Source organism: Salmo trutta, chromosome 5 (assembly GCF_901001165.1).
Source record: "Salmo trutta chromosome 5, fSalTru1.1, whole genome shotgun sequence".
Classification (NCBI taxonomy): Eukaryota; Metazoa; Chordata; class Actinopteri; order Salmoniformes; family Salmonidae; genus Salmo; species Salmo trutta.
Window position 1 is genome coordinate 12,867,616 of NC_042961.1, and position 27,355 is coordinate 12,894,970.

The 27,355-nt window shown below is 43.2% G+C and overlaps 1 protein-coding gene across 8 annotated transcripts in view; it reads right to left on the bottom strand.

Annotated features, from left to right (window-relative positions):
* Nucleotides 1-14,874: 14,874 nt before the first annotated feature.
* LOC115193683 (protein bicaudal C homolog 1) overlaps nucleotides 14,875-27,355 on the bottom strand; it is an 83,297-nt gene continuing 70,816 nt past the window's right edge. For 2 of the 8 annotated variants that reach the window (XM_029752584.1, XM_029752583.1), the window contains exons 10-21: nucleotides 27,147-27,321; nucleotides 26,222-26,371; nucleotides 25,893-26,080; nucleotides 25,580-25,721; nucleotides 24,457-24,628; nucleotides 23,998-24,181; nucleotides 23,835-23,874; nucleotides 23,574-23,728; nucleotides 23,172-23,334; nucleotides 21,895-22,058; nucleotides 21,013-21,112; nucleotides 14,875-17,980 (exon numbers count right to left, since the gene is read on the bottom strand). In XM_029752584.1, the coding sequence (XP_029608444.1) occupies nucleotides 17,853-17,980; nucleotides 21,013-21,112; nucleotides 21,895-22,058; nucleotides 23,172-23,334; nucleotides 23,574-23,728; nucleotides 23,835-23,874; nucleotides 23,998-24,181; nucleotides 24,457-24,628; nucleotides 25,580-25,721; nucleotides 25,893-26,080; nucleotides 26,222-26,371; nucleotides 27,147-27,321 (1,761 nt within the window). In that variant the 3' untranslated portion in view covers nucleotides 14,875-17,852. Of the gene's footprint in view, nucleotides 17,981-20,997; nucleotides 21,113-21,894; nucleotides 22,059-23,171; nucleotides 23,335-23,555; nucleotides 23,729-23,834; nucleotides 23,875-23,985; nucleotides 24,182-24,456; nucleotides 24,629-25,579; nucleotides 25,722-25,892; nucleotides 26,081-26,221; nucleotides 26,372-27,146; nucleotides 27,322-27,355 lie in introns of all 8 variants that reach the window. The other 6 variants (XM_029752578.1, XM_029752577.1, XM_029752579.1 and 3 more) reach the window with 5 other exon arrangements.

Below are 27,355 nucleotides of genomic sequence, written 5' to 3' on the forward strand. Positions count from 1 at the left end.
TCTATACACATTCTTTATTTTGCGTTCCGTTTCTGCTAACGTCAGCCAAACGAGGTGGTCCATATATATCCTTATTTGGAGCTCTCTCCGCGACTCGCGCTCTCCACGGGAGCGCAGGTGCAAGTGGCCCATGCGTTAATGAAGCGGTAACGACCCCTCACCTATCATGACAAGAAGAATAATGTATTTTAAACAACCGTGGCCCATCTCTGCCACAATCCTTTAGCCACGGGCCCTTTCTTGAGTCTAACGTGACACAGGCGGGATTTACTGGCAAACAGATGGCGTCATTCTACATTTATGAAGACTACACATTATAAATGTATTGATCCATGTAATTGCCTTGCGATTATTAATAATGACCTAACAGTGGTCACTCCCAGTGTGTGTGTGTGTGTGTGTGTGTGTGTGTGTGTGTGTGTGTGTGTGTGTGTGTGTGTGTGTGTGTCAGTATCTCTCCCCAGTCCCCACACCCAGTCCATCAGTGGGCCACAGTGACAGCAACGCCCACTGAGCTGGCTATAATGACACGGTCGCTCCAGGTCACAACGTCAAGTGCTGCTACTGATGGTGCTTTCAAGACAACTGGGAACTCGGAAAAATAGGAGGTCAAATTATGATCATTATTTTCAGGTCGGAAAGTCGGAGCTCATGAAATGGCGCGTTCAAAACAACTCGGAACTCGAACTTGGAATTCCGAGTTGGGTGTCCGTTCAAAACGATTTTTCACAGTCCGAGTTAGTTTTTTTTCGAGTTCCACGGTGTCTTGAATGCACTGAAGTCGGAACGCGGAGATTTCGAGTTTCTAGTTGCCAGTTGTTCTGAACACGACATGTAGTAGCCTACAGAACATGAGGGTCAAGGACAGTGCTGAAGCAAAACAAAATATGCTATTGGCAATATTATTAAAATGTAACAATATGTTAATAGTTAATTCCAATAGAAAAACTGGAGGCCCTATGAATGATGATCGGTAGACATGGATGTTTTCTGTCGAGCAACCTCCATTCTGAAAGTATACTCTGCGCTTCACGCGACATTAGAGCGCGGTGACACTTTGCATTTCACGGTTGGCTTCAGCGTCATGGGGTATTTGGACAAAGATGTGTGGTATCTTTTCAGCAGGCCCGGGCTGCTCTGTCTTCGTCTGCGCCGATACTGATAGGACTACTGAGTCATTCTGCTGAGAAGGCATAGGCAGTAACTGCAGCGTATATGTAATTTATACACTTGGAAATAGGGAAGCCCTAAACCCCCCTACAGATACACGCAGGCACGCACACAAGGATGCGCGTGTGCTTGTAAACACACACGATGTGGAAACACAAAACAACGTCGCATGCCAATTCTTGCAGCAGATTCAATGTCAACTAAGGATGTGTAGCTGTTCATAATGTAGGTAACCATGTCTATTATCAATGTGTTTCTGAATTTTGGTCCAATACAGGGCATATGAACACTTCTGGAGAGCTTTAAAGGACAAATAGTTTGCCTGCATATTAATGTGCATTCATTTTGAGGAGGATTACTTAGTGGGGTTATGGGCAGGCGAATTAAACATCCATAAGCCCATAATCACCATGGCATTACAAATGCAGCACACTCTGATGAGATTCTAACTGTATACCGCACTCTGATTCAGTAAGGCCAGTTCTCCCTTTTTAGTAGCGAGATTAACTGGCTTAAAACCGACCGGGCGCTAGAATGAATCAGTTGGAGTGCAATTGGTTTCCATAGGCGGGTCCGTTTTTTCACGGGACCTCCTATGTGTCGCGCGCTTGCGCTTTCACAATTGTTGAAATGGGTGTATTGGTAAAGACCATAAGCAGCTCGTGAGTTTGAAGTTTGGGGAAGATTACAAGTTATCCTACCATTTATACCGATCTGCGTGCCATTTATGATTATTTTTATATGCGCATTTTCGTGGAACAGTTTCATTGCAATAATAACTTTGTTTCTCAAAATCATTGTCACATGGTTAATCATAAAATCTGTAGTAAAATTATACAGTCTAAAATGTAAAATTAAACTATGGCAAGGACACTATCCTCTGCCATATGGACACATTGCTACGCTGTGATCCATTAGCGGCTAAAGAAATTAGAGCATAGAACTCATGGATTGCCTATAGGCCAATGCAGCAGAAGGCCTGTAACTTCCATCATTAACTAAGTCAAATATACTGAACAAAAATATAAATGCAACATGTAAAGAGTTGGTCCCATGTTTCATCAGCTGAAAAAAATATCCCAGAAATGTTCCATACTCACAAAAAGCTTAGTTCTCAAAAATGTTGTGTACAAATTTGTTTACATACCTGTTAGTGAGCATTTCTGCTTTGCCAAGATAATCCATCCACCTGACAGGTGTGAAGAATATGAAGAAGCCGATCATTACACAGGTTTACCTTGTGCTGGGGACAATAAAAGGCCACTCTAAAATGTGCAGTTTTGTCACACAATCATTGCCACATATGTCTCAAGTTTTGAGGGAGAGTGCAATTGGCATGCTGACTGTAGGAATGTCCACCCGAGCTGTTGGCAGAGAATGTAATGTTCATTTCTCAAACATCATTTTAGAGAATTTGGCAGTATGTCCAACTGACCTCACAACCGCAGACCACGTGGAAACACGCCAGCCCAGGACCTCCACATCCGGCTTATTCACCTGTGGGAATGTTCGAGACCAGCCACCCGGACAGCTGATGAAACTGAGGAGTTAAAAACTAATTCTGATTGACTAGGCCAGGCTCCCTAGTGGGTGGGCCTATGGCATTTTCAATTGACTGATTTCCCAATATTAAGTGTAACTAAAATCATTGAAATTGTTACATTTTGCGTTTTATATTTTTGTTTCTAGGCCTAAAGCTGAGAAAAAAATTACTGAAAATATCCTGGTGAAAATTCCGCTTCTTTCTATCTGTCTTGACTTGAGCTGTTGCTAGCGAAGTTCAACATTGTATCAAATTATCACAGAAAGCTGTTTCTATGACGTTTCCACTGGATATAAGGGATCATCAGATCATGATATTTTGCTCTTTCACACAGAGGCTTGGTGATTATTCACGGCCGGGAGTGTTGGAAACATTTTTAAAATACTGAGGAATTATCATTCGCAATAGATGTTAAAAAAATGGTGGTGTAGCCTACTTGGTGAGTTAAGACTATCAGAAATAAGACATTGACAAATGGGCACTTTCCTACATCTGCATGCATTCTGGAGAGAGACGCACCACATCTTCGCCACACACCCTTCCCCTTCTTGATGCAGCCTTTGATATTATGCTCAAGACACATATTTTAGACACTTTTCACTAACAGCCACAACTCAATCAGCTAGACCAGTGGTTCCCAAACTTGTTATAGTCCCATACCCCTTCAAACATTCAACCTCCAGCTGCGTACCCCCTCTAGCACCAGGGTCAGCGCACTCTCAAATGTTTTTTGTTGTTGTTGCATATCATTGTAAGCCTGCCACACACACACTATACGATACATTTATTAAACATAAGAATGAGTGAGTTTTTGTCATAACCCGGCTCGAGGGAAGTGACAAAGAGCTCTTATAGGACCACAAATAATAATATAATAATCAATAATTTTGCTCTTTATTTAACCATCTTACAAAAAATAATGTATTTGTTCATCAAAAATTGTGAATAACTCACCACAGGTTAATGAGAAGGATTTGCTTGAAAGGATACATGTAACTCTGCAATGTTGGGTTTTATTGGAGAGTGTCGCAGTCTTAAATAAGTTTCCACAGACAGTCTGTACCTGTATTTAGTGTTCATGCTAGTGAGGGCCGAGAATCCACTCTCACATAGGTATGTGGTTGCAAAGGGCATCTCTGTCTTAACAACGCGATTTTCCAAAGCAGGATATTCTGAGTGCAGCCGAATCCAGAAATCTGGCAGTGGCTTCTGATTAAATTACATTTTCACAGAACCACTTGTTGCAATTTCGATGAGGCTCTCTTGTTCAGATATCGTAAGTGGACTGGAGGCAGGACATGAAAGGGATAATGAATCCAGTTGTTTGTGTCATCCGTTTTCGGAAAGTACCTGCGTAATTGCGCACCCAACTCACTCAGGTGGTTCCCTATATCACATTTGACATTGTCCGTAAGCTTGAGTTCATTTACACACAAAAAATCATACAATGTTGGAAAGACCTGTGTGTTGTTCTTGTTAACGTGCTTCTACACCTGCATTGCTTGCTGTTTGGGGTTTTAGGCTCGGTTTCTGTACAGCACTTTTGTAACATCAGCTCATGTAAGAAGGGCTTTATAAATACATTTGATGGATTTGATTGATTAACGCAGACAGAGAAGAGCTCCAACTTCTTAATCATAGCCTCAATTTTGTCCCGCACATTGAATATAGTTACAGAGAGTCTCTGTAACCCTAGATTCAGATCATTCAGGCGAGAAAGAACATCACCCAGACAGGCCAGTCTTGTGAGAACCTCATCATTATGCAAGCGGTCAGACGAGTGAAAATTATGGTCAGTAAAGAAAACTTTAAGCTCCTCTGTCGATTCAAAACAACGTGCCAATACTTTGCCCCTTGATAACCAGCGCACTTCTGTATGTTGTAAAAGCATTACATGGGCACTGCCCGTATCATTGCATAGTGCAGAAAATACACAAGAGTTCAAGGGTCTTGCTTTAACAAAGTTAAGCATTTTCACTGTAGTGTCCAAAAGTCTTTCAAGCTGTCAGGCATCCCCTTGGCAGCAAGAGCCTCTCGGTGGATGCAGCTGTGTACACGTTACCAATCCACTATGTCTCCCTGTCATGGCTTTTGCACCATCAGTACAGATAACAACATGAGCAGCATCTACGTTTGGCTACATACAGACCGTTAGTCGAATTCCCACGAGAGAGTAACGGTTAATGTGATTGGACGTTAATTATTTGACTAGGCTACCTGTAATTTGACATTGTGTTGTTATTTCGCTGAACACTAGACGGTTTAATTTTATTTTTGGCAGTGAAACGAGGCTACTCAGGCGAGAAAAAAACCTCACCCAAATGTATAGCCCCGTTGGAAAATATCAATGGACTGTTTTATAAATGTGAAGAATATTATTAGTATTTATTTTATTTTTATCTTGCGTACCCCTGACGGCATTACGCATACCCCAGTCTGGGAATACCTGAGCTAGACCTATTGCCACGTGCACTACCTAAATTGTGGGGTTCCCAAACACACTTGTGATTTGAAACAATCCATAGCATTTTTTTAAAAGAAGCTAATGATCCTCGTTGGCTAAGTCATGCTCCCTGGTGAAGTATTTTGAATGATTTTATATAGACAGGAGTAATTATATAATTTTGGTGAAACATACATTTACTTTACAGCAATCCAGCATCCTAAAAGTGCACTGTGCACTATTCGCAAGAGTCTGAAATCAGAGATCTGTATACAATGATGAGATGCTCATGTCTCAGCCCTAACAATGGGAGTTTTTGTCCCAAAGGCGGGAAAGCAGGCGACAGGCTTAGGTCTGCATGTTCCCATAGAAACGCATTTGGCTTACACTGGACATATTCTGGCAAGAGTGGGCTCTCTCCTTTCGCCTCTTCCTCTCTGCTGAAACTATATCACCGGAGAAAGCATCCGCACGAGCGAAACAGCGACCCTCTCTGTATATGTAGCCCGTGTCTGATGCTGTCTGGCCAGAAATAGTATGACATGCCATACTCTTTTGGCCCGGACATCAGACACATGGTGTACACATACTGAGACAGAGGAGCACTGTTTCTCTCGCTCGGATGCTTTAACTAAGATTGATGCATCTTTCTGTTGGTGCGTGTCTCGGTCAAATATATTATTTGGACTGGCAAGGAGGTATGGTAGGTTGGGCCAAGCCCCCTAATGCCGGCCCTGGCCCAAAATACATCTCATTAAAATTGAAGGTGAATGTGTTTTATTGCTCTCTCTACAGCTTTTTGTATGAGAAAATTTGCTTGGACAATATTACTCTCAAACCAAGCTATTAATCCAAATATAACCAATACATACAGTGTGCGTTAAGACGTGTGTAAACTGGCACATCATATCAACTGGAGTCCTACTACACTAGCCTCTTGAGTGTAGTCTAGACATGTCACGTCCTGACCAGTAAGGGGTCATTTTGTTATTATACTATGTTCAGGACATGGCAGGGGTGTGTTTGATTTATGTGTCTTGGGTTTTTGGGTAATGTTCTATGTTGTCTATTTCTGTGTTTGAATGTCTATTTAGTCTATTTCTATGTTCAGGTTTGGTTTGGCCTTCAATTGGAAGCAGCTGTTCTTCGTTGCTTCTAATTGGAGGCCATATTTAAGTAGGGGGTTTTGTCACTATTTTTGTGGGTAGTTGTTCCATGTATAGTCAGAGTACCTTACAGGACTGTTTTTCGTCTTTGTTTCGGTTTCCTTCTAACAAAAGAAGAGGAGTATTCATATACCCGCTGCGTTTTGGTCCACTTTTTACGACGCATATGACAAGACAAGTAGTTTCTGTGTGTTTGTCCACAGTGTTAGTTTATATCAGGCCAGTGTTTGTGAGACAATTGGTAATGACCCCATGTTGTTTAATTGCAGTGCTTTAATTAACAGAGAAAACAGATTAAGACAGCATCTGTTTCGGATTTGTCTGTTTACATAACAATTCCATGTAATTAACTAACAGTTAAGTCATCTACAGCCAAACAGCCATTATAGCCTCTACTAGCTAAACTAACTAACAGGATTCTCTCGCTCTCTCACTCATATGCTTCTAGAGAGGAGGGAGATGAGGATGAGTGATTCTTCAGCCCTCCCACCCCTGCTCCTCCCTGCAGCCCCCTTCCCATGCTAACCCCTAGGGGGAGTCACCCTGCGTTAACATCAGAGCCTTATGCAGGAAGGGATTCCGCTGAGCCTTCCACACTGATCTGTGGCCACACCATTCCGTCCATCCCCTCTCCCTCCCCCTTTCTTCTCATTGCAGAGGCTCTTACTAAATGCACGCTTGCGTAACACAGCCCGTGTGTTTGTGTGTCATATCGTCATACTGTATTGTCATATTGCTCACTCTGTGGCACTTAGATCAGAACCCACGTGAGACCATGGTGACAGAGAGAGGAGAGGAACACAAGGGGAAAAAGGAAAGACTCACCAAGCCATAGTGGGGTGGCAGGTAGCCTACTGGTTAGTGCTGGGCCAGTAACTGAAAGGTTGCTAGATTGAATCCCCGAGCTGCCAAGGTAAAAATCTGTTGTTCTGTTAACCCACTGTTCCTAGGCTGTCATTGTAAACAATCATTTGTTCTTAACTGACTTGCCTTGTTTTATTTATTTATTTTTATTTATTTCATCTTTATTTAACCAGGTAGGCAAGTTGAGAACAAGTTCTCATTTACAACTGCGACCTGGCCAAGATAAAGCAAAGCAGTTCGACATATATAACAACACAGTTACACATGGAGTAAAACAAACATACAGTCAATAATACAGTAGAAAAATAAGTCTATATACAATGTGAGCAAATGAGGTAGGATAAGGGAGGTACAGGCAATAAATAGGCCATGGTGGCGAAGTAAATACAATATAGCAATTAAAACACTGGAATGGTAGATTTGACAGTAGAGGAGTGTGCAAAGTAGAAATACTGGGGTGGAAAGGAGCATAATAAATAAATAAATAAATACAGTAGGGGAAGTGGTAGTTGTTTGGGCTATTTATAGATGGACTATGTACAGGTGCAGTGATCTGTGAGCTGCTCTGACAGCTGGTGCTTAAAGCTAGTGAGGGAGATAAGTGTTGTCAGTTTCAGAGATTTTTGAAGTTTGTTCCAGTCATTGGCAGCAGAGAACTGGAAGGAGAGGTGGCCAATGGAGGAATTGGCTTTGGGGGTGACAAGTGAGATATACCTGCTGGAACGCGTGCTACAGGTGGGTTAAATAAAGGTTAAATAAAAATAGTCAAATATATTTGCTAGAGATTGAAGGCTATGTGTGTTGGCTTTAGGCAGCCTGACATGGTTGGTTTAAAGAGGGATTGGGACCTGTGTAGACCAGTGTTGGTATGTGTATCTAAACATGTATGTTTCTATGGACGGCTTTAGTGCCCATCACTTTTTATAGCCACTGTTTACAGGCCTCCTGGGCCATATACAGCATTCCTCACGGAGTTCCCTGAATTCCTATCGGACCTTGTAGTCATAGCAGATAATATTCACATTTTTGGTGACTTTAATATTCACATGGAAAATTCCACAGACCCATTCCAAAAGGCTTTTTGCGCCATCATCGACTCAGTGAGTTTTGTCCAACATGTCTCTGGACCTACTCACTGCCACAGTCATACTCTGGACCTAGTTTTGTCCTATGGAATAAATGTTGTTGATCTTAATGTTTTTCCTCATAATCCTGGAGTATCGGACCACCATTTTATTACGTTTGCAATCGCAACAAATAATCTGCTCAGACCCCAACCAAGGAGCATCAAAAGTCGTGCTATAAATTCTCAGACAACCCAAAGATTCCTTGATGCCCTTCCAGACTCCGTCTGCCTACCCAAGGACGTCAGAGGACAATAATCAGTTAACCACCTAACTGAGGAATTCAATTTAACCTTGCGCAATACCCTAGATGCAGTCACACCCCTAAAAACTAAAAAAATTTGTCATAAGGAACTAGCTCCCTGGTATACAGAAAATACTCGAGCTCTGAAGCAAGCTTCCAGAAAATTGGAACGGAAATGGCGCCACACCAAACTGGAAGTCTTCCGACTAGCTTGGAAAGGCAGTACCCTGCAGTATCGAAGAGCCCTCACTGCTGCTCGATCATCCTATTTTTCCAACTTAATTGAGGAAAATAAGAACAATCCAAAATGTATTTTTGATACTGTCGCAAAGCTAACTAAAAAGCAGCATTCCCCAAGAGAGGATGGCTTTCACTTCAGCAGTAATAAATTCATGAACTTCTTTAAGGAAAAGATCATGATCATTAGAAAGCAAATTATGGACTCCTCTTTAAATCTACGAATTCCTCCAAAGCTCAGTTGTCCTGAGTCTGCACAACTCTGCCAGGATCTAGGATCAAGGGAGACACTCAAGTGTTTAAGTACTATATCTCTTGACACAATGATGAAAATAATCATGGCCTCTAAACCTTCAAGCTGCATACTGGACCCTATTCCAACTAAGCTACTGAAAGAGCTGCTTCCTGTGCTTGGCCCTCTTATGTTGAACATAATAAATGGCTCTCTATCCACCGGGTGTGTACCAAACTCACTAAAAGTGGCAGTAATAAAGCCTCTCTTGAAAAAGCCAAACCTTGACCCAGAAAATATCAAAAACTATCGGCCTATATCGAATCTCCCATTTCTCTCAAAAATTGTGCAGCAACTCACTGCCTTCCTGAAGACAAACAATGTATACAAAATGCTTCAGTCTGGTTTTAGACCCCATCATAGCACTGAGACTGCACTTGTGACGGTGGTAAATTACCTTTTAATGGCGTCAGACCGAGGCTCTGCATCTGTCCTCGTGCTCCTAGACCTTAGTGCTGCTTTTGATACCATCAATCACCACATTCTTTTTGAGAGATTGGAAACCCAAATTGGTCTACACGGACAAGATCTGGCCTGGTTTAGATCTTATCTTTCGGAAAGATATCAGTTTGTCTCTGTGAATGGTTTGTCCTCTGACAAATCAACTGTACATTTCGGTGTTCCTCAAGGTTCCGTTTTAGGACCACTATTGTTTTCACTATATATTTTACCTCTTGGGGATGTCATTCGAAAACATAATGTTAACTTTCACTGCTATGCGGATGACACACAGCTGTACATTTCAATGAAACATGGTGAAGCCCCAAAACAGAGATGCTTGTTCTAGGTCCCAAGAAACAAAGAGATCTTCTGTTGAATCTGACAATTAATCTTGATGGTTGTACTGTCGTCTCAAATAAAACTGTGAAGGACCTCGGCGTTACTCTGGACCCTGATCTCTCTTTTGACGAACATATCAAGGTTGTTTCAAGGACAGATTTTTTTCCATCTGCGTAACATTGCAAAGATCAGAAATGTTCTGTCCAAAATTGATGCAGAAAAATTAATCCATGCTTTTGTTACTTTTAGGTTAGACTACCGCAATGCTCTACTTTCCGGCTACCTGGCTAAAGCACTAAATAAACTTCAGTTATTGCTAAATACAGCTGCTAGAATCCTGACTAGAACCCAAAAATGTGATCATATTACTCCAGTGCTAGCCTCCCTACACTGGCTTCCTGTTAAGGCAAGGGCTGATTTCAAAGTTTTACTGCTAACCTACAAAGCATTACATGGGCTTGCTCCTATCTATCTTTCCGATTTGGTCCTGCCGTACATACCTACACGTACGCTACGGTCGCAAGACGCAGGCCCCCTAATTGTCCCTAGAATTTCTAAGCAAACAGCTGGAGGCAGGGCTTTCTCCTATAGAGCTCAATTTTTATGGAATGGTCTGCCTACCCATGTGAGAGACGCAGACTCGGTCTCAACCTTTAAGTCTTTATTGAAGACTCATCTCTTCAGTAGGTCCTATGATTGAGTGTAGTCTGGCCCAGGAGTGTGAAGGTGAACGGAAAGGCACTGGAGCAACGAACCGCCCTTGCTGTCTCTGCCTGGCCGGTTCCCCTCTCTCCACTGGGATTCTCTGCCTCTAACCCTATTACAGGGGCTGAGTCACTGGCTTACTGGTGCTCTTCCATGCCGTCCCTAGGAGGGGTGCGTCACTTGAGTGGGTTGAGTCACTGACGTGGTCTTCCTGTCTGGGTTGGCACTCCCCCTTGGGTTGTGCCATGGCGGGGATCTTTGTGGGCTATACTCGGCCTTGTCTCAGGATGGTAAGTTGGTGGTTGAAGAATCCCTCTAGTGGTGTGGGGGCTGTGCTTTGGCAAAGTGGGTGGGGTTATATCCTGCCTGTTTGGCCCTGTCCGGGGGTATCATCGGTTGGGGCCACAGTGTCTCCTGACCCCTCCTGTCTCAGCCTCCAGTATTTATGCTGCAGTAGTTTATGTGTTGGGAGGGTTAGGGTCAGTCTATTATATCTTGAATATTTCTCCTGTCTTATCCGGTGTCCTGTGTGAATCTAAGTATGCTCTCTCTAATTCTCTTTCTCTCTCTCGGAGGACCTGAGCCCTAGGACCATGCCTCAGGACTACCTGGCATGATGACTCCTTGCTGTCCCCAGTCCACCTGGACGTGCTGCTGCTCCAGTTTCAACTGTACTGCCTGCGGCTATGGAACCCTGACCTGTTCACCGGACGTGCTACCTGTCCCAGACCTGCTGTTTTCAACTCTCTAGAGACAGCAGGAGCGGTAGAGATACTCTCAATGATCGGCTATGAAAAGCCAACTGACATTTACTCATGAGGTGCTGACCTGTTGCACCCTCGACAACTACTGTGATTATTATTATTTGACCATGCTGGTCATTTATGAACATTTGAACATCTTGGCCATGTTCTGTTATAATCCTCACCTGGCACAGCCAGAAGAGGACTGGCCACCCCTCATAGCCTGGTTCCTCTCTAGGTTTCGGCCTTTCTAGGGAGTTTTTCCTAGCCACCGTGCTTCTACACCTGCATTGCTTGCTGTTTGGGGTTTTAGGCTGGGTTTCTATACAGCACTTTGAGATATCAGCTGATCTAAGAAGGGCTATATACATACATTTGATTTGATCTCATCTTGGTCTCATCTGGACCAGAGAGCTAATCTGGTCCTTTCACACACACTACGGAGACTGACAGGAGCCCAGCAACAGTACTCTAAGGGTGTAACACTTAACTACCTCCCCTGGGGGTGAACACCGGACATGCAATGGAGTCACAGTCGTCATGGGACGCTGTGTTGTGACAGGGCCTAACGGTTTACCAACACAGTCCGTCCAAAGGGTGGTAATGTGTGCGCGTGTCTTGGTGAGTGAAATGGAGCTTGTCATCGATTTGCAGTGAGCTCAGTCTGTGCTGTTGGATTAATGGCCATGCACAAAGTGAGTTGACAGTGGTCATTCCATCCAAGTTATGAGTGGACATCTAGTAATAAGCAGCTATAAATAAGCAGAGAAAGACAGATGCAAGGAAGATTCCCTGCGAATAAATGCTTTTATCACAATGAGGGTATGAGTCATTCACTACCTAGGATTGAATGTGGGAGTAAATTGAAATGACAGCATTTCAAACATGACTATGAATCATGAGGATGGTCTTGGTTTAAATTAAATGTACGTGACCTTGTCTTAGACCAACGTTACCCAACTTCAGTCCACCAGTACCCCCCAACAGAACACATTTGTGTTGTAGCCCTGGACAAACTCACCTGAGTCAGCTCATTGAGGGCTTGATGATTAGTTGACAAGTTAAATCAGGTGTGCTTGTCCAGGGAACCACTGGCATAGACACTGACAGGACGACTTTGTGAGCCAGAGCTGATGAGGACAGAATTAAAGAGCACTGTTGCACAACATACAGTGATTTAACAGTGTGCAGAGCTCTGTGAAGCCAAGTGTGTTTGTGATCTTCTGACTAAACAATCTCATGGCCAAGTCTGATTATCTGCTCTAAGAATTCTGGGAATTACATCAAAGGAAAAGGAGTATTGTAACTATAGTATCTAAATGCACTGCATAGCCTAGTATACAGATTATATTGTACTTGAAATGAACACCACCCAAACACCAATCTCCTTTCTGTCTGTCAGAGTAGTGGTCTGGCGTGGGTATGCTGCTGTTCTTTAAATAGTAAGAGCCTGGGCGTTCATTGAACACATAGTTAGATTGTAATTAAAAGACCTTTAAGTCTCTATGGTTTCTTCTGTGATGCTACTGTAGGACTAGCAGAAGCAGCTTCTCTCTTTGGAACAGCATTTCAAATGGACATTTTCACACAAAGAAAATGTTATTGTTCTGCCTGCAGCAAGGCAATTACCTGAAGCGAGTGCGAGAGACTTTTAGTACAACGATGTGTTAACTCCCGCAGTCCGGCTGCTCCATTATGTAATACTGACTAAGGAGTTTGGATTAGATATTACATTTCATTCATGTGGCAGCTGCCCAAAAGAACATATTACTGTTCCAAAAAAATGTAGCTCTCAAACGCAATATACCGTCGAGACCAGGGTGTAAGTCAACACCATTTCAATTTCAAACAATGTATCCTCATAGACGTTGCGTAGAACATGCAGAGCATTTCTACAATAGTCAGATATTCTGACAGTGAAGCTACTCAGGTGACAAGAGGTGAGGTGACAACACTGTCTGGAAAGCCTTCGGTCTGTAACCATCCTCAGTGACATTTTGCGAGGGAGAAAGTATTTTTGGATGGCATCTTTTTTTACTCTTATTTTTAGATGCCATCACACCATCTTCATTGATGTCTAAATGGCAGCGCTGTTTACAGGACAGAGAAAAGTGTTTTCTAATGTTAATGAAATAACTTATTTCAAAAGAGTAACAATTCCAGGAGAAAGTTCTTCCTCACAACACATCCTCACAGAACAAGCATTGGACATTAACTTTACATATAGATTTACATGAAAGGCAGGGATATATTGTTCAGCTTTCTCTCCCCAGCAGGGCTCCTATTCAGATAATGATGCTTTATGAGATAACGAGGGGAATCATAGTCTACACTCTATGCTTGTTCAGAAAACATTTCCATGAGGCCAGCTGTTTCTGCTGTGAATGGAGAGGGTCCATTTGCATTGGATGAAAGATTTCTACATCAGAGCGCATACATCTGCTATGGGGAAAGAGGAAGGCAATGAATATGCCTCAGACTGTTTTACAGCCTCAAATTAAAATGAAATAATTCAATAGACTGTAAGCTAAATGAGATGTACCATAAATATGTCTACATCCAAGAATTTGAAATGCTCACACCAATAAAAGGTTGAGCCACTATTTCCTCTTAGAAGCAATTTTCTGTAAAAGCCTAACAAATTCAAGGAGCATGTTCTAATAATAGCCACTAAGTAAAGCTGAATGATTCAAATAAATGTTTTTCTGTAATTTAGCTCAATACACCGGTAGGCCTAGTGGAGGAGTTTTGTTACTGTAGTGCCCCCTGGAGGAGATAAACACATCTAAATATTCAGTCAATAACAGATGGGATTTACATAGTGTTTTTCTCCCACCAGGTGCCCAAAGGGCTTTACATTACATGCAGCAGAAACTCCCTGCATTCACCACTAATGTGTAGCACCCACCTGGGCAATGCCATGGCAGCCATTTTGCTCCAGAGAGCTCATCACACATCATTTGGAGCAAGACAGAAAGAGCGATACAATAGTCAAAGTGGTAAAAGGTAGGTATACAGCCAAAACACAATACAGCTGAGAATGTAGCTGTGACCTGACTGGAAGGGTGATGCATTCAGTAGAGAGTAGAACAGTGCACCCACCATTGACCCTAGGGCCACTTAATTACATGGGAATGGATTACATTTGCCAGCTGCTGCTACTCCCGCTCCCTCCTCTCTACAGTGAATCTGAGGGAAGAGGGAAAGAGAGAGAAGGGGGCGGAACGTTACATTGGTGAGACAATACATTCCTTATTTAGTACGGTGGTGATACAGGCAGGATGGTTGGTATGGGTTAGTGTTTCCTAGTGCTCTGTCGATTCATTCTCTGGGATTAGATAGATCCTGCCTCGGGATTAGTGGACATGTCAGCTTTGGCACCAAATCGGACATACCAAGAGTTGGATTATATTCCAGATTATGAGAGTGTGGGCCTCACACAGGCTTTCCTCAGATATGGTTACCATAGTATTGTATCAAATTCACTCTCTTCACACATTGAATATCATTCTTCACTATAACAGTCAAAATGTATGTGCTATGAACAAAAACAAAAGGAAACATTTTACTGCATACATTTATTTCCTTTGTAATAACATTTGATAACTCCTCAAACACTTTTTATCTGTACTATATTTACAGATTTAACAACAGAGCTAAAACAATGTCCTGCTCAACAATCCTATCAACAAAAGGAAAATAACTATGGCAAAAGGCAATATCACTCCTTAAATTCTTTGTGGAATATTTTTGGAACTGTACCTTTTCTCACAGGAAACTGGAGATATACTGCTAAAGAACAAGCATGGCTGCACAGGATAGAAACGCAAAGCAATACATATATAAATTCCTTAGTGGTTTACATTCATTATACATGTTGTACCATTTGATCTATCTCAGTACAAAGTAGACCCCTTCAAATGTATCCCTTTAGGAATAACAAGGACTAAACACAAAAATGGAAGACAATTGCATAACGGTTCTGTAAAGGGTGTGGGGAAAGGAGGTTGGTGGTAAACTGATTGCAAATGACTCCCTTCATTAAACTAGATAAAAGGCATCAATAATTCTCACTCTAACATTCACTTGACAGACAACAATCTCTATTTCCCTCCAAACAGACAAATGACCAGAGGCTTTACAGAAGCGAAAACAAACACTGTCGTCTGCACTGTAGGTACATGGGTCGACATAACTGCACTGACATAAATCAATGCTGAACAGCTTCAATATAGTACCATTATAAAGGGTTAAACATACCCCATATTTCTTTGTGGAGTAACAAATCCCTTTTTATATCCTGTCTCTTTTTAAAATGTCTAAGAAAATGAACCACTGCACTACTGGTCGGAAATGACAACCATGTCAGAATATGTTATATTAATACAACAAGGACATTGAGAATGGCTCAAATCAGTTAGGAAAGTGGTATAGTGTAAACACATGATACAACAGATGGTCAAGAGAGAAAGCATGCAACAAGAAAAAGAAATGACTTCTCTCTGTGCGTGATTACAGAACGGTTGATGCTAAGAGTGATGTTGCTGCTGTGCAGAAACACACAACATTTAAGAACAATTTTGTTATGCAAGTTGCTTTGAAATGTTCTCTCCGTCTACTTCAACATTCCGAACCTAGAATCTAGTTTGAAGATTGAGTGGCCTCTTTAGACTCACACCTTGGGCTCTACATACAGGCCACTGCATTGTCAGTCAAATGCTGTACCATCTACCAACAAACATTCTGCACATGAAGATGGTGAGTACTTCACACGAACACTCTGTATATGATTGAATGCAAAAAGACTCAACTTCCAGGCTTAATCTGGGGGTTCAATCTGAAGCAGTTATAGCAAATACACATTCCAGAGTCAGCCAACATTAACAAAAGGGTATGAGTACACTGTGCCATTATATGAACCCGAACATAACACAGAGCTCAGAGTGAGCCCATCCTTTGATTAGCAGCACCACTGCGCACATAATCCTGTTACTTCATCAAATATAGCTTTACAAGACTCCCGGATATCTGATTTCACAACTGATACTGACAATTGTATATTTCCACTATAGTTCATTTAATCTAGAATAAATGTTATGAAGAATTTAGACTCTTCCATGAGGACACAATCTTGGTAAATGTCGAGAAACGTGTCTAGGCTAGGGGCTGTCAGATGAAACAAAGTTGAGTTTCAAAAGACGGTGTGGTGTACCCCCCTAGGTGAGCAGTAGTGTCAGTCCTGTTCAGAAAAATGGCAATATTCTAACAGAAACAATTCCCTGCTGAGCAACTTACTGTAGAGAGAGAAGTAAAGGCATTCTATACTGTAGTAGTGTGGAGGCATTCTACATTGTAGTAGGTTCTTGCTCTGTCCGCAGCTCTAAAGGCAGTCAAAGTGAATGGAAAGATAAAAGCACACAGTCTGGGAATAGTGACTAGTCTCCTGAATCGATAGAGGAACACAGTGGGATTCAACATAGAGTAGAGACCACAGAAAGGTTAACAGGAGACATAATGACAAGGACTAAGAAAACCATAGGAGGCCAACAAACAGAGTCACTTCTGACAGATTGCGCTCTCTCTCTCTGCTGCCGTCTCATGGCACAGCCTGACCGCTCCACAGATTATGGGGCAAAAGAAATGATCAAAGAGACTAATAATAAACAAATTACAAACCATAGGAACTCATTCATGAATGTATAAAATAATGAAAACATTTAAAAAAAAATACATGTACACTGATTATCATTAAAACCTCCCCCCAAAAATGATGATTAAAAAAAATAATCATAATGCAAATACAAAATCATATTTGTCTAAATACATATGACCTTGACAGACTGCTGCCCAACTGCTGGTGGATACAACACTGACCTTTGTGGAATGTCAATCAATCAAAACATTGAGGGGTCAAAGGTCATTTCTCTAGGTTCTGTATTAAGTTGATGATGTCACTTGGGCACTTTGACCTTTGAACTTAATTAACTTCATTACCCCATCTCACTAAGTGCTTACATTTGGCTTGGTACAAATACATCTGTGCTTTGAGTTAATACAAAATGCATAGGTATTCCAATAAGAGGAATCAGGCTTTCACAGGCAAAATTCTAGTATTGTTAAAGTGCATGTCATTGATACAACAGCATACTACGAATGCAGACGGTATCAATGTAATTATTTCGTACTAATCATTTGGCCTGTTCCCTTCAACAAAAAATTACAACTATTAGACAGTACCTGTCCTTCATAACTTGTCAAATACCCTTCATGTGTAGATACTCCACAAAAACATTTTAGCACTATGTGGAGTGAACACTGGACTTTCTATACCACTGCGATGTCTTTTTTGGCACTTCTGGTTAAACTATGGCTTTTTGTTATGCCCTCCCCCCAAAACAATAGAGTTTAACAGTCATTGTTAAGCATAAGATGGAGGGTGGACCACTGAGACCCAGAGAGGCTGGAGACTGGGCGACAGAACCCCAGAGAGAGGCACTGAAGGCTGGGTCTCTGTCGAGTTAGGTCCTGGGGGAGTGGAGCTCTACCACCGGCCGCTGACACTGGCCATGTCAGCGTGGAACTGACGAGACAGACGCCCGCTGGCTCCCCCTTCCAGGAAGGAGGACCTGATAGGAGGCTCAAACAGCTTCCTTCGGTTCTTGTTCAGTTCTAGAAAAGACAAAATAACATAATACTGTACAATTGCAATTGTTACAGATATGTTCAATAACATACTATGTTTTTTTAATCAAGAGTCTGACAAGTCAATTCAAACTGTAAACAAAATTGTAGGGAAAGTACAGATTATTAGTGTTTCGATGCAGTCAAGACTAAATCAACAATGACAGGAAAATGTCAATAAGACCTCTTTGAACATCAACAAGACATCTCTTCGTGACCCATTGGTTTGCCAGGCAGATCACCCATCTACTGAACACCATTATTTCAAAATATGTCAATATGGTTCAGCATCTTTAAGTGAGGAGAGAAGGAAAGGGAGTGTGTTCCTGTTTTGGAGCTCACTGACTTCTTCAGCAGAGATTAGAGTTGATCTGAGCTTGGCAACGGAGTGCAGCAGTGGAACCAACTCTCGCCTTAAGCACTTCTCACAACAGAACACAGACCACCTCCATCTCCCAAATTCAATGTGACCACAACTGCATCAGTAAGACAGACCACCTCCATCTCCCAAATGTAATGTGACCCCTACTGGATCAATAAGACAGACTACCTCCATCTCCCAACCTCAATGTGACCCCTACTGCATCAATAAGACAGACTACCTCCATCTCCCAACCTCAATGTGACCTAGGCTTGGGCGGTATACGGTATATATCGTATACCGGGGTATTTGCAAAAACGATACATGTCCATCATATTTCTAATGTTTAGGCCTATCATAGAAAGAATGTAGCCAGCTACATTTCCTAATGTCTTGCTTTAAAGTTAATATTGCATTTTACCTGAGAAAAATAGTCTGGCTACACAGAGAAAAGTATAGGAGAAAAATTGTCTGGCTACGCAGAGAAAAGTATAGGAGAAAAATTGTCTGGCTACACAGAGAAAAGTACTGGAGAAAAGTAGCTACACATCAGTCAGAGCGCTATCTGCTGCCCGTTGCCTGAAGCACAAAATGAGTCTGATGCCGAGCAGAAAGCACAATAAGAAGCATTTTAGATCTCCTCCCCCCTTCTTCTCCAAGCAGAGCAGGCAGGCCTGTTGCTCTAGCGACTTCAGACTCCACACAGACACCGCCCAACCCTGTGACCACCTACTTTTAATTTTTTTTATTTATTTAACCTTTATTTAATTAGGCAAATCAGTTAAGAGCAAATTCTTATTTACAATGACGGCCTACCAAAAGGCAACAGGCCTCCTGCGGGGACGGGGCTGGGATTAAAAAAATAAAAATAAATACAGGACAAAACACACATCACGACAAGAGAGACAACACAACACTACATAAAGAGAGACCTAAGACAACAACATAGCAAGGCAACAACACATGACAACACAGCATGGCAACAATACAACATGACAACAACATGGTAGCAACACAACATGGTAGCAGCACAAAACATGGTACAAACTTTATTGGGCACAGACAACAGCACAAAGGGCAAGAAGGTAGAGACAACAATATATCACGCAAAGCAGCCACAACTGCATCAGTAAGACAGACTACCTCCCTCTACCTACCTCAACGTGACCCCTACTGCATCAGTAAGACAGACTACCTCCCTCATCCAACCTCAACATGACCCCCTACTGCATCAGTAAGACAGACTACCTCCCTCATCCAACCTCAACGTGACCCCCTACTGCATCAGTAAGACAGACTACCTCCCTCTACCAACCTCAACGTGACCCCTACTGCATCAGTAAGACAGACTACCTCCCTCATCCAACCTCAACATGACCCCCTACTGCATCAGTAAGACAGACTACCTCCCTCATCCAACCTCAACGTGACCCCCTACTGCATCAGTAAGACAGACTACCTCCCTCTACCAACCTCAACGTGACCCCTACTGCATCAGTAAGACAGACTACCTCCCTCATCCAACCTCAACGTGACCCCTACTGCATCAGTAAGACAGACTACCTCCCTCATCCAACCTCAACGTGACCCCCTACTGCATCAGTAACACAGACTACCTCCCTCTACCTACCTCAACGTGACCCCCTACTGCATCAGTAAGACAGACTACCTCCCTCTACCAACCTCAACGTGACTCCTACTGCATCAGTAAGACAGACTACCTCCCTCATCCAACCTCAACGTGACCCCCTACTGCATCAGTAAGACAGACTACCTCCCTCTACCAACCTCAACGTGACCCCTACTGCATCAGTAAGACAGACTACCTCCCTCATCCAACCTCAACATGACCCCTGCTGCATCAGTAAGACAGGCTACCTCCCTCATCCAACCTCAACGTGACCCCCTACTGCATCAGTAAGACAGACTACCTCCCTCTACCAACCTCAACGTGACCCTTACTGCATCAGTAAGACACTCCAAAAATGAGCAGCAAACCTCGACATAGATATGACCCCTTCTCTCTAATACAATACCACAAAACCATGAAATGATCATACCTGCGATGAAGGACACAACATGTTCTAAGTCCTATTCTATAGGAATACATATATATTCAATCAAAATGCCACTTCACTGAATCATGTTCACTCCTGGTGGAGGAAAGTTATTACTCCTGTAGTTCTGCATTTATAAACAAGGATTAGTTCATGTCACAACAAACATGTGGGGCATTCGTTGCCTTGGAACAGTATGAGAGGATCGGAGCTCCTCTCTGTCAGCCAAAAAGAAAAACACCACTTGCACCACTGACTACTGAAACCAATGGATGGCAGTAGAGATTGATTGCAATGAATGTTCAGCTATGGGGCCTGGCTATAGTTATACCACGGCCCATCAGCTCGCTGGCTGTCAGACAAGTGGCAGGGCCAGACAATAGAGGCCTAATGAAAATAGAAGTCAATTTCACACCGCCGCCATCAGGAGAGGTTCTGGCACGGCCCGACACCCCCCCCCTCGATACTTCTGACAGACTTCTGACAGGAGCTATTATCACCGCATACAGCCCAGCAGGACCAGCCTGATCTCACACGTCATTGGAACTGGGTTCACACACACACGCTCACACACATTTGTACATTACCATAGTCATTCACACCTGAGATGGCAAGCAGCATTTTCCTGCGTGCTCCAAATGTGGTGATGCCCAGCTCTTTCAGGTCCTGGTCTGTCAGAGTGAGGAAGGTCTGGAGATCGATCTGAAAAGAGTGCATGTTCACAGTCAATATCTTTATTATGCCACTTCACATTATACACCAGGGTTCCCCAACTGGCGGTATTAGAAACCTTTTGGATTTTATTTGGCCCACCCAAGTTTTCTGAGCAAAAAAAGAATACTAAAAACACCAGAAAATCATCCACTCCAGAAGAAATCTAGTTGATGATCCCTGCTATACACTATAATAAATCTATAGATTTTTTTTACAATAAAATCCCCCATTGCAACATAAAATACCTAATACCCATCCCTTAGCCAATATCTGCCATGTGCTCTAATATCAATAAAGCTATTAGTTGGATATAAATCACTAGCCCATGAAGTCCACTGCATAATATGTTGCTAAAAAGCTTAGCCTAGCTGCAATAGGCAGCTAAAATGTTGAATACCAACATAAAAAGGACTGACCCATCCATCCATAAATTCTAGCCAACAGTCTATTATACTGTAGTCAGCCAAGCAGCGATGGATGAAGGCTCCTACGCCTATGTTAATGTGGTTAACCCATGCTGCATTTTACATTCACATTTTAGTCATTTAGCAGACGCTCTTATCCACAGCGACTCACAGTTAGTGCGTTAATCTTAAAATAGCTAGGTGGGTCAACAACATCACAGTCATAGTAAGTACATGTTTCCTCAATACAGTAGCTATCAGCAAAGTCACAGCTAGTAAAAAAAAATAAGATTAAGTGCGAATGTTAGTTCACGAAAGGCATTTTATTTGTTATAATTTTTTGTTACGGCGGCTATAGGCCAGTACCTCCTGTTGTTGGAACACATCCGTGTATTTCCCCAGGCCCAGCTTGCTGAACAGCTCCGGCAGGTCCGACCCTTTGAGAGAGGACTGGAGACTGCAGCCATTGCTCCCGCTGACCGAGGAGATACAGTCCATGTAGTTACTGCTGCTCAGATAGTGCTCCGCAGCTGTCAATCAAAAGCAGTCACAGGAAGATGAGACAAGTCAATGACAAGTTTTTTTATTTTATTTTTTTACTTTTACCCCCTTTTCTCCCCAATTTCGTGGTATCCAATTGGTAGTTACAGTCTTGTCTCCTTGCTGCAACTCCCGAACAGACTTGGGAGAGGCGAGAGGTCGAGAGGTTGAGAGCCATGCGTCCTCCGAAACACAACCCAACCAAGCCGCACTGTTTCTTGACACAATGCCCACTTAACCCGGATGTGTTTCGCATCATGGTTAACACCAATGTGTCGGAGGAAACACCGTACACCTGGCGACCGTGTCAGCGTGCACTGCACTGCACCCGCCACAGGAGTCGCTAGAGCGCGATGGGACCAGGACATACCTGCCGGCTAAAACCCTCCCCTAACCTGGATGACGCCGGGCCAATGGGTCTCCCGGTCGCGGCCGGCTGCGACAGAGCCTGGACTCGAACCAGGTTCTCTAGTGGCACAGCTAGCACTGCGATGCAGTGCCTTAGACCACTGCACCACTCGGGAGCCCCAGACAGTCAATATTAAAGAAGATTTTCATAGACAGTTATCATTGTAAAAAAAAAAAGATTAATTCAACATAAAATAAACCCTTATGCATCTTGCTGCTGAAACGTTGTTGTGACTTAGACATTTGCATCTATTAAAGCAAAAGTATGCCATTTGATTGTCTTTAATGTGTGCAATACAAGCCAAGATACTGTAGAATAAATGTGTGGTTCTCTACAGCATTACTGGTAGTGATTGGCTTTGATGATAACAAATCATTTGATACAAGGGTAAGAACATGAGTTGGAAATGAACAGACGTATCTGGTCTCTTGAACTTTGCTGAGTGCAGGTGTGTAGGAAGAAGAAACACTCAAACACATCCACTCCCACACACTTATACACATTTTAATGAACAGCATCTGCTGTTCAAGGTTACACTTTGTTCTATTTCTTTCGTCATCATCATAACTTTCTCATTAACACTTTTGAGAGAGTTGACTGAGTGGGTGTGTTGATTTTCTTCCCTTTCTCTTCTCCTTTTGATTTCATAAAAAAAAAAAAAAAAGTTCAGACAAATATCTGCTGGGTAGCTCACCAGATTTGTTCTGCTTCCTCTTGGGACTGCTAACAGACGCTGGGAATTCGGCGTGGTTGGCAAGACCGTTCCCAACCCCGTTCCTGTCCCTCCAGTTGTCAGAGTCACTGCCGTTGCCCACGCCCTCTCTGCTGCCGGAGCGGGACAGGGACAGGGGGGAGCCCTGGGGGAGAGAAGGGGGATATCAGATCCTACTGATAGATACATGGGCTGCAGTTATAAGCTCTCAGTAATGGTTCAATTCAGTTAACTTTTTTGCTTTACAGATTTATCTTTTTTTTTTTTGTATTCATTATTCATATTAGTCTTCACATAAGCTTTCATATCAGGTATGTTAGTAAAAACACATTCTCTTCAACAGTTAAGTGGTCCATTTGTGTTTACCTCATAGTCAGAGTTTACCTCGTAGGTGGTACTCATTGTGGGTTTGTAAGAAACGTGGTTGGCCCTGCGCAGCTCCTTGATGGTCTCTGCTGGCATGGACTTGGAAAAACCCAGACCACTCCACGTGTTAGTTGGGGTCCGTACCTCAGTGACAACAGGCTTCTTCAACATGGCTGGACACAGACACAGATAAAACCTCTGTTACCAGAAAGGTCTGAAAAAAATTAACACAGTATCCCTTGAGACTGGACAGGAACTGCCCGAAAGATTGACACTTACCTTTGGTTGCTAACAGCTTTTTCTGTTCATATTCAAGCGCCTGAAACGGAGAGGAAGGTCAGTGTCAGTTTTTCTACCTGTCAAATTCACTTGAGCCATCTGCTGATGTGTGAGCGCGTGTATGTGAGAGAGAGAAGTGGAGTTGGAATACCTCTAGTTGTACCTGCATGTTGGCAAAGGAGGAATGTGGTGCCAAGCGGATCCTGTCCCTCTCGTTCTGCTGTGCTGCCCTCTCTGCTGCCCGCTCACTGCCCGGCGCCCTCTTATCCGTCACAGGGCCGTCTGAAGCACTCGACTCGGGGTCTGACAGGAGGCAGTCTGAGCTGTGGGGGAGGGACAACAGAGAGCTACGATCATATTAGAAAGACAACAAGGTACAAACCCCGTCACAACAGAGAAGCCTTCAGCACAGACAAGACAGTCTATTTACTATTCTTTTCGTACCAACAAATCAAATATATTTTATAAAGCCCTTTTTATATCAGCAGTTGTCACAAAGTTCTTGAATTTTCTATTCTATGAATGTATGGGAGTCATACCCAGTGAACTAGAATGAGTTCTAGTCGTATTGTCATACCCTTTAGGCATAGGAATGAAAGAGTGAGGACATCTATAGTCTTACTGTAGCTCTGGACAGACATACTGGAGATGGGAGTTCTTGGTCCCCTGGAGGAGCTCCACCGCATGCCGTTTCCCTGACGTCTTACAGGAAGCCAGCATCTGTTTTAGCTCGTTCCCATTGGCTGAGTGAGATGGGCTTCTGGGCATGCCCACTTCCACAAAGGTGTCAGAGCCTGGTGGAGAGAAAGTAAAAGAGCATTTGTGAAGAAAGAGTAACGTGGGATATTATATTCCTTTTCTTCGTGAGTGAATGAAGTTAGTCAATAGGCTATATATCTGACTGTATGTGCTATTATACTCTTTACATTCTTGTAGAATCCCTGTGCTTGACAACCAAGTTTTTGTTCTTCCAAAGCAACCTTGTCTTTCGAGTGCCTTGTTGCTCAGCTTTCCAGCGTCTGTCATGTATACATTACAGTACATTGTTTGCGCCTGTAAGTCACTCTGCATGATGGCTTGAGCGTGACTAAATGTAGCTGCTAAAACATACAGTTGGCCCCGGTGTTAATAAAAAACAGAAGCAGTCTAATGAAGGAGCTTTTCTCTTCTTTTTCCACTCTTCCAGGCAGTAACCCAGCCTGCAGAATAGGATCTGTGTGTGTGAGAGTGTAGGCCTCCTCGATATGCTTTTATTTGGTTGTTTCTCTCTGGGCTTGATGGTTATGGGGAGCAGAGCCAGTTGGAACAGGATGGAGAACACAGGAGGAGGTCAGGGAGAGGAAACAGTTACTACTGTGACCAGCCAGGCTGGAGATGGAGGCTGGGGAGCCCACTGAGCTCCAGTTCCAACAACACGGGAATGTGAGGAGCGTGAGAGCCAGGCTACGCTCAAACCACACATGTTAGAGTGTGGTTTAATTAGGAAATTAGGGACCTCAACCACTGGAATACCAGCCATCAATGTCACCCTGCTGCACCCTTAGAAAAGTGGTTTGAGAATAGGGACTGGACCACATATTGATCTACGTATAAGAACAAGACAAATATATTGTGGTAAAAATTCACTTACAGGTAATAAGGCCAAATACCTCGGCTTTCTTTTGAGAATTATAAACCTTTTTAAAGTATAGCTACAAGAGTTATACATTTCCTTGTTGTCTGTAGGTGCGGTGTGTATGTGTTACCTTCGTCTTGGTTGGACTTGCTGGAGCGGGGTTCTGACTGGTTGTGTACGATGGCCTCCTGAACTGAGTCACACTGGTTGGGGTTCAGAACCGTGTCTGCCAGAGATGCACTGGACATCCTTCCATAGACTGAGCCAGGGTGCTGCACACACACACACACACACACACACACACACACACACACACACACACACACACACACACACACACACACACACACACACACACACACACACACACTATGTAGCCCTATACATATACACATACATTCAATGTAACAGTTAGTGAATATGTGTCTATAAAAATCCGCCACCTTGACATGTCCATTCAGGGTACAGGGGCCTTTGGAGCAGTCAGGGACTCCGTTGGTCTGCTTGTCGATGGGGACGAGGCCGGGGGGAGGGGAGGGGGTGTTCTGGGTGTACCCCTTGACCCCAGAGAGCAGGATACTGCTCAGAGTGGCCTGGGCTACAGGGTGCATCATCAACTGAGACGAGAAGCCTGGACACATGAGGGAGGAAATCCTTCGGTGTTATCATAACACTTTCATCATATCAATCCCTTCTAGCTATTTGTGATCAAGGTGAGAGACCTGAAGGTGAGAGACCGTGAGCGATTGTGCACCAGCCAACTGTAACTCACCTTGGGTGCTGGTGAGAGAGCTGGGCCACAGTGAGGGGGAGGGAGACGGGGGGTTCTGCAGGGGGCTCATGGAAGAGTTCAGACTGTTGAGGACAGAGTTTGGAGCCGGGGAGCTACTGAGGGAATGGGGCGCTGACGGCCCCAGGAGGCCTGGAGGAGAGAAAAATACAGTATAAGACTGTGTCTCATTACAGTATCACTCTACAAATAATTTCTTCCCACACCAGTAATAGATATTATTGCACACTACCACCATCACTCATCAAATCCTTTCATATCAGTGGTCAGGATTGAAATAAGAGAGAGACATTTGAGAGAACTGGGCCTTTGACAAATATAACTCAACACAGTCAATAACTTAATGCTAAACTATGCTACTTTCAACCCAAACATATCAAAGCAGGCTGAAACAGGTTTGTGGGTTTGACAAACGGCTCATTTGACTCCAGAAATAAGGCTTGGATTTCTCTGGCAGGCTGAGCTGTAATCTGATGGAGAGGGATGTAGTAATTAACTACAGGCTGAGCTGTGGAGGCCCATATCTTACCCATGGGCCTTTGGGTTCATACTGTACACCCCAGGAAGAGATGGCTTGAGCAGGACAATCATTCGCACTGTCAATGTGGTCAGTTTCCAGACATAAACCTCCTACACACAACAGTTTATCCCATGACACAGAACTCATGATTCATTCTGTTGTAAAGGGGTTCGTCTCTTATTTATTATTGTCAGTTTGTTTCCTTTCACAAGATAACAATAAAGTTGGATTACATATGACACTTAAGCCTCTTTTTCAACCACTGATCTATAAACGTGTGGAAAAGGGCCTTGGGTTGACCTTGTACATTTGTAGAAAGGCACCATCGATTTTCTTAAAGAATTCTCATAATGGTGTAAGAGGCTGATGTAAAGAGAACTCCATTACCCAGACTGCTCAGCCCCAGGCCAGCTGAGGCCAGGATGTCCAGGCCAACGGGACAGATGAGAGTGGGGGAGGGGGACAGGGCTGATGACACCCCATTGCTCTCCAGACCTAGCAGAAACTTCCGGGCCTCGTACATGTTCACTGCATTCCGCTCCACACTCTTTACGATCACAGACTGGGGAAGAGAGAGTGGAAGAAAGAGAGAGATG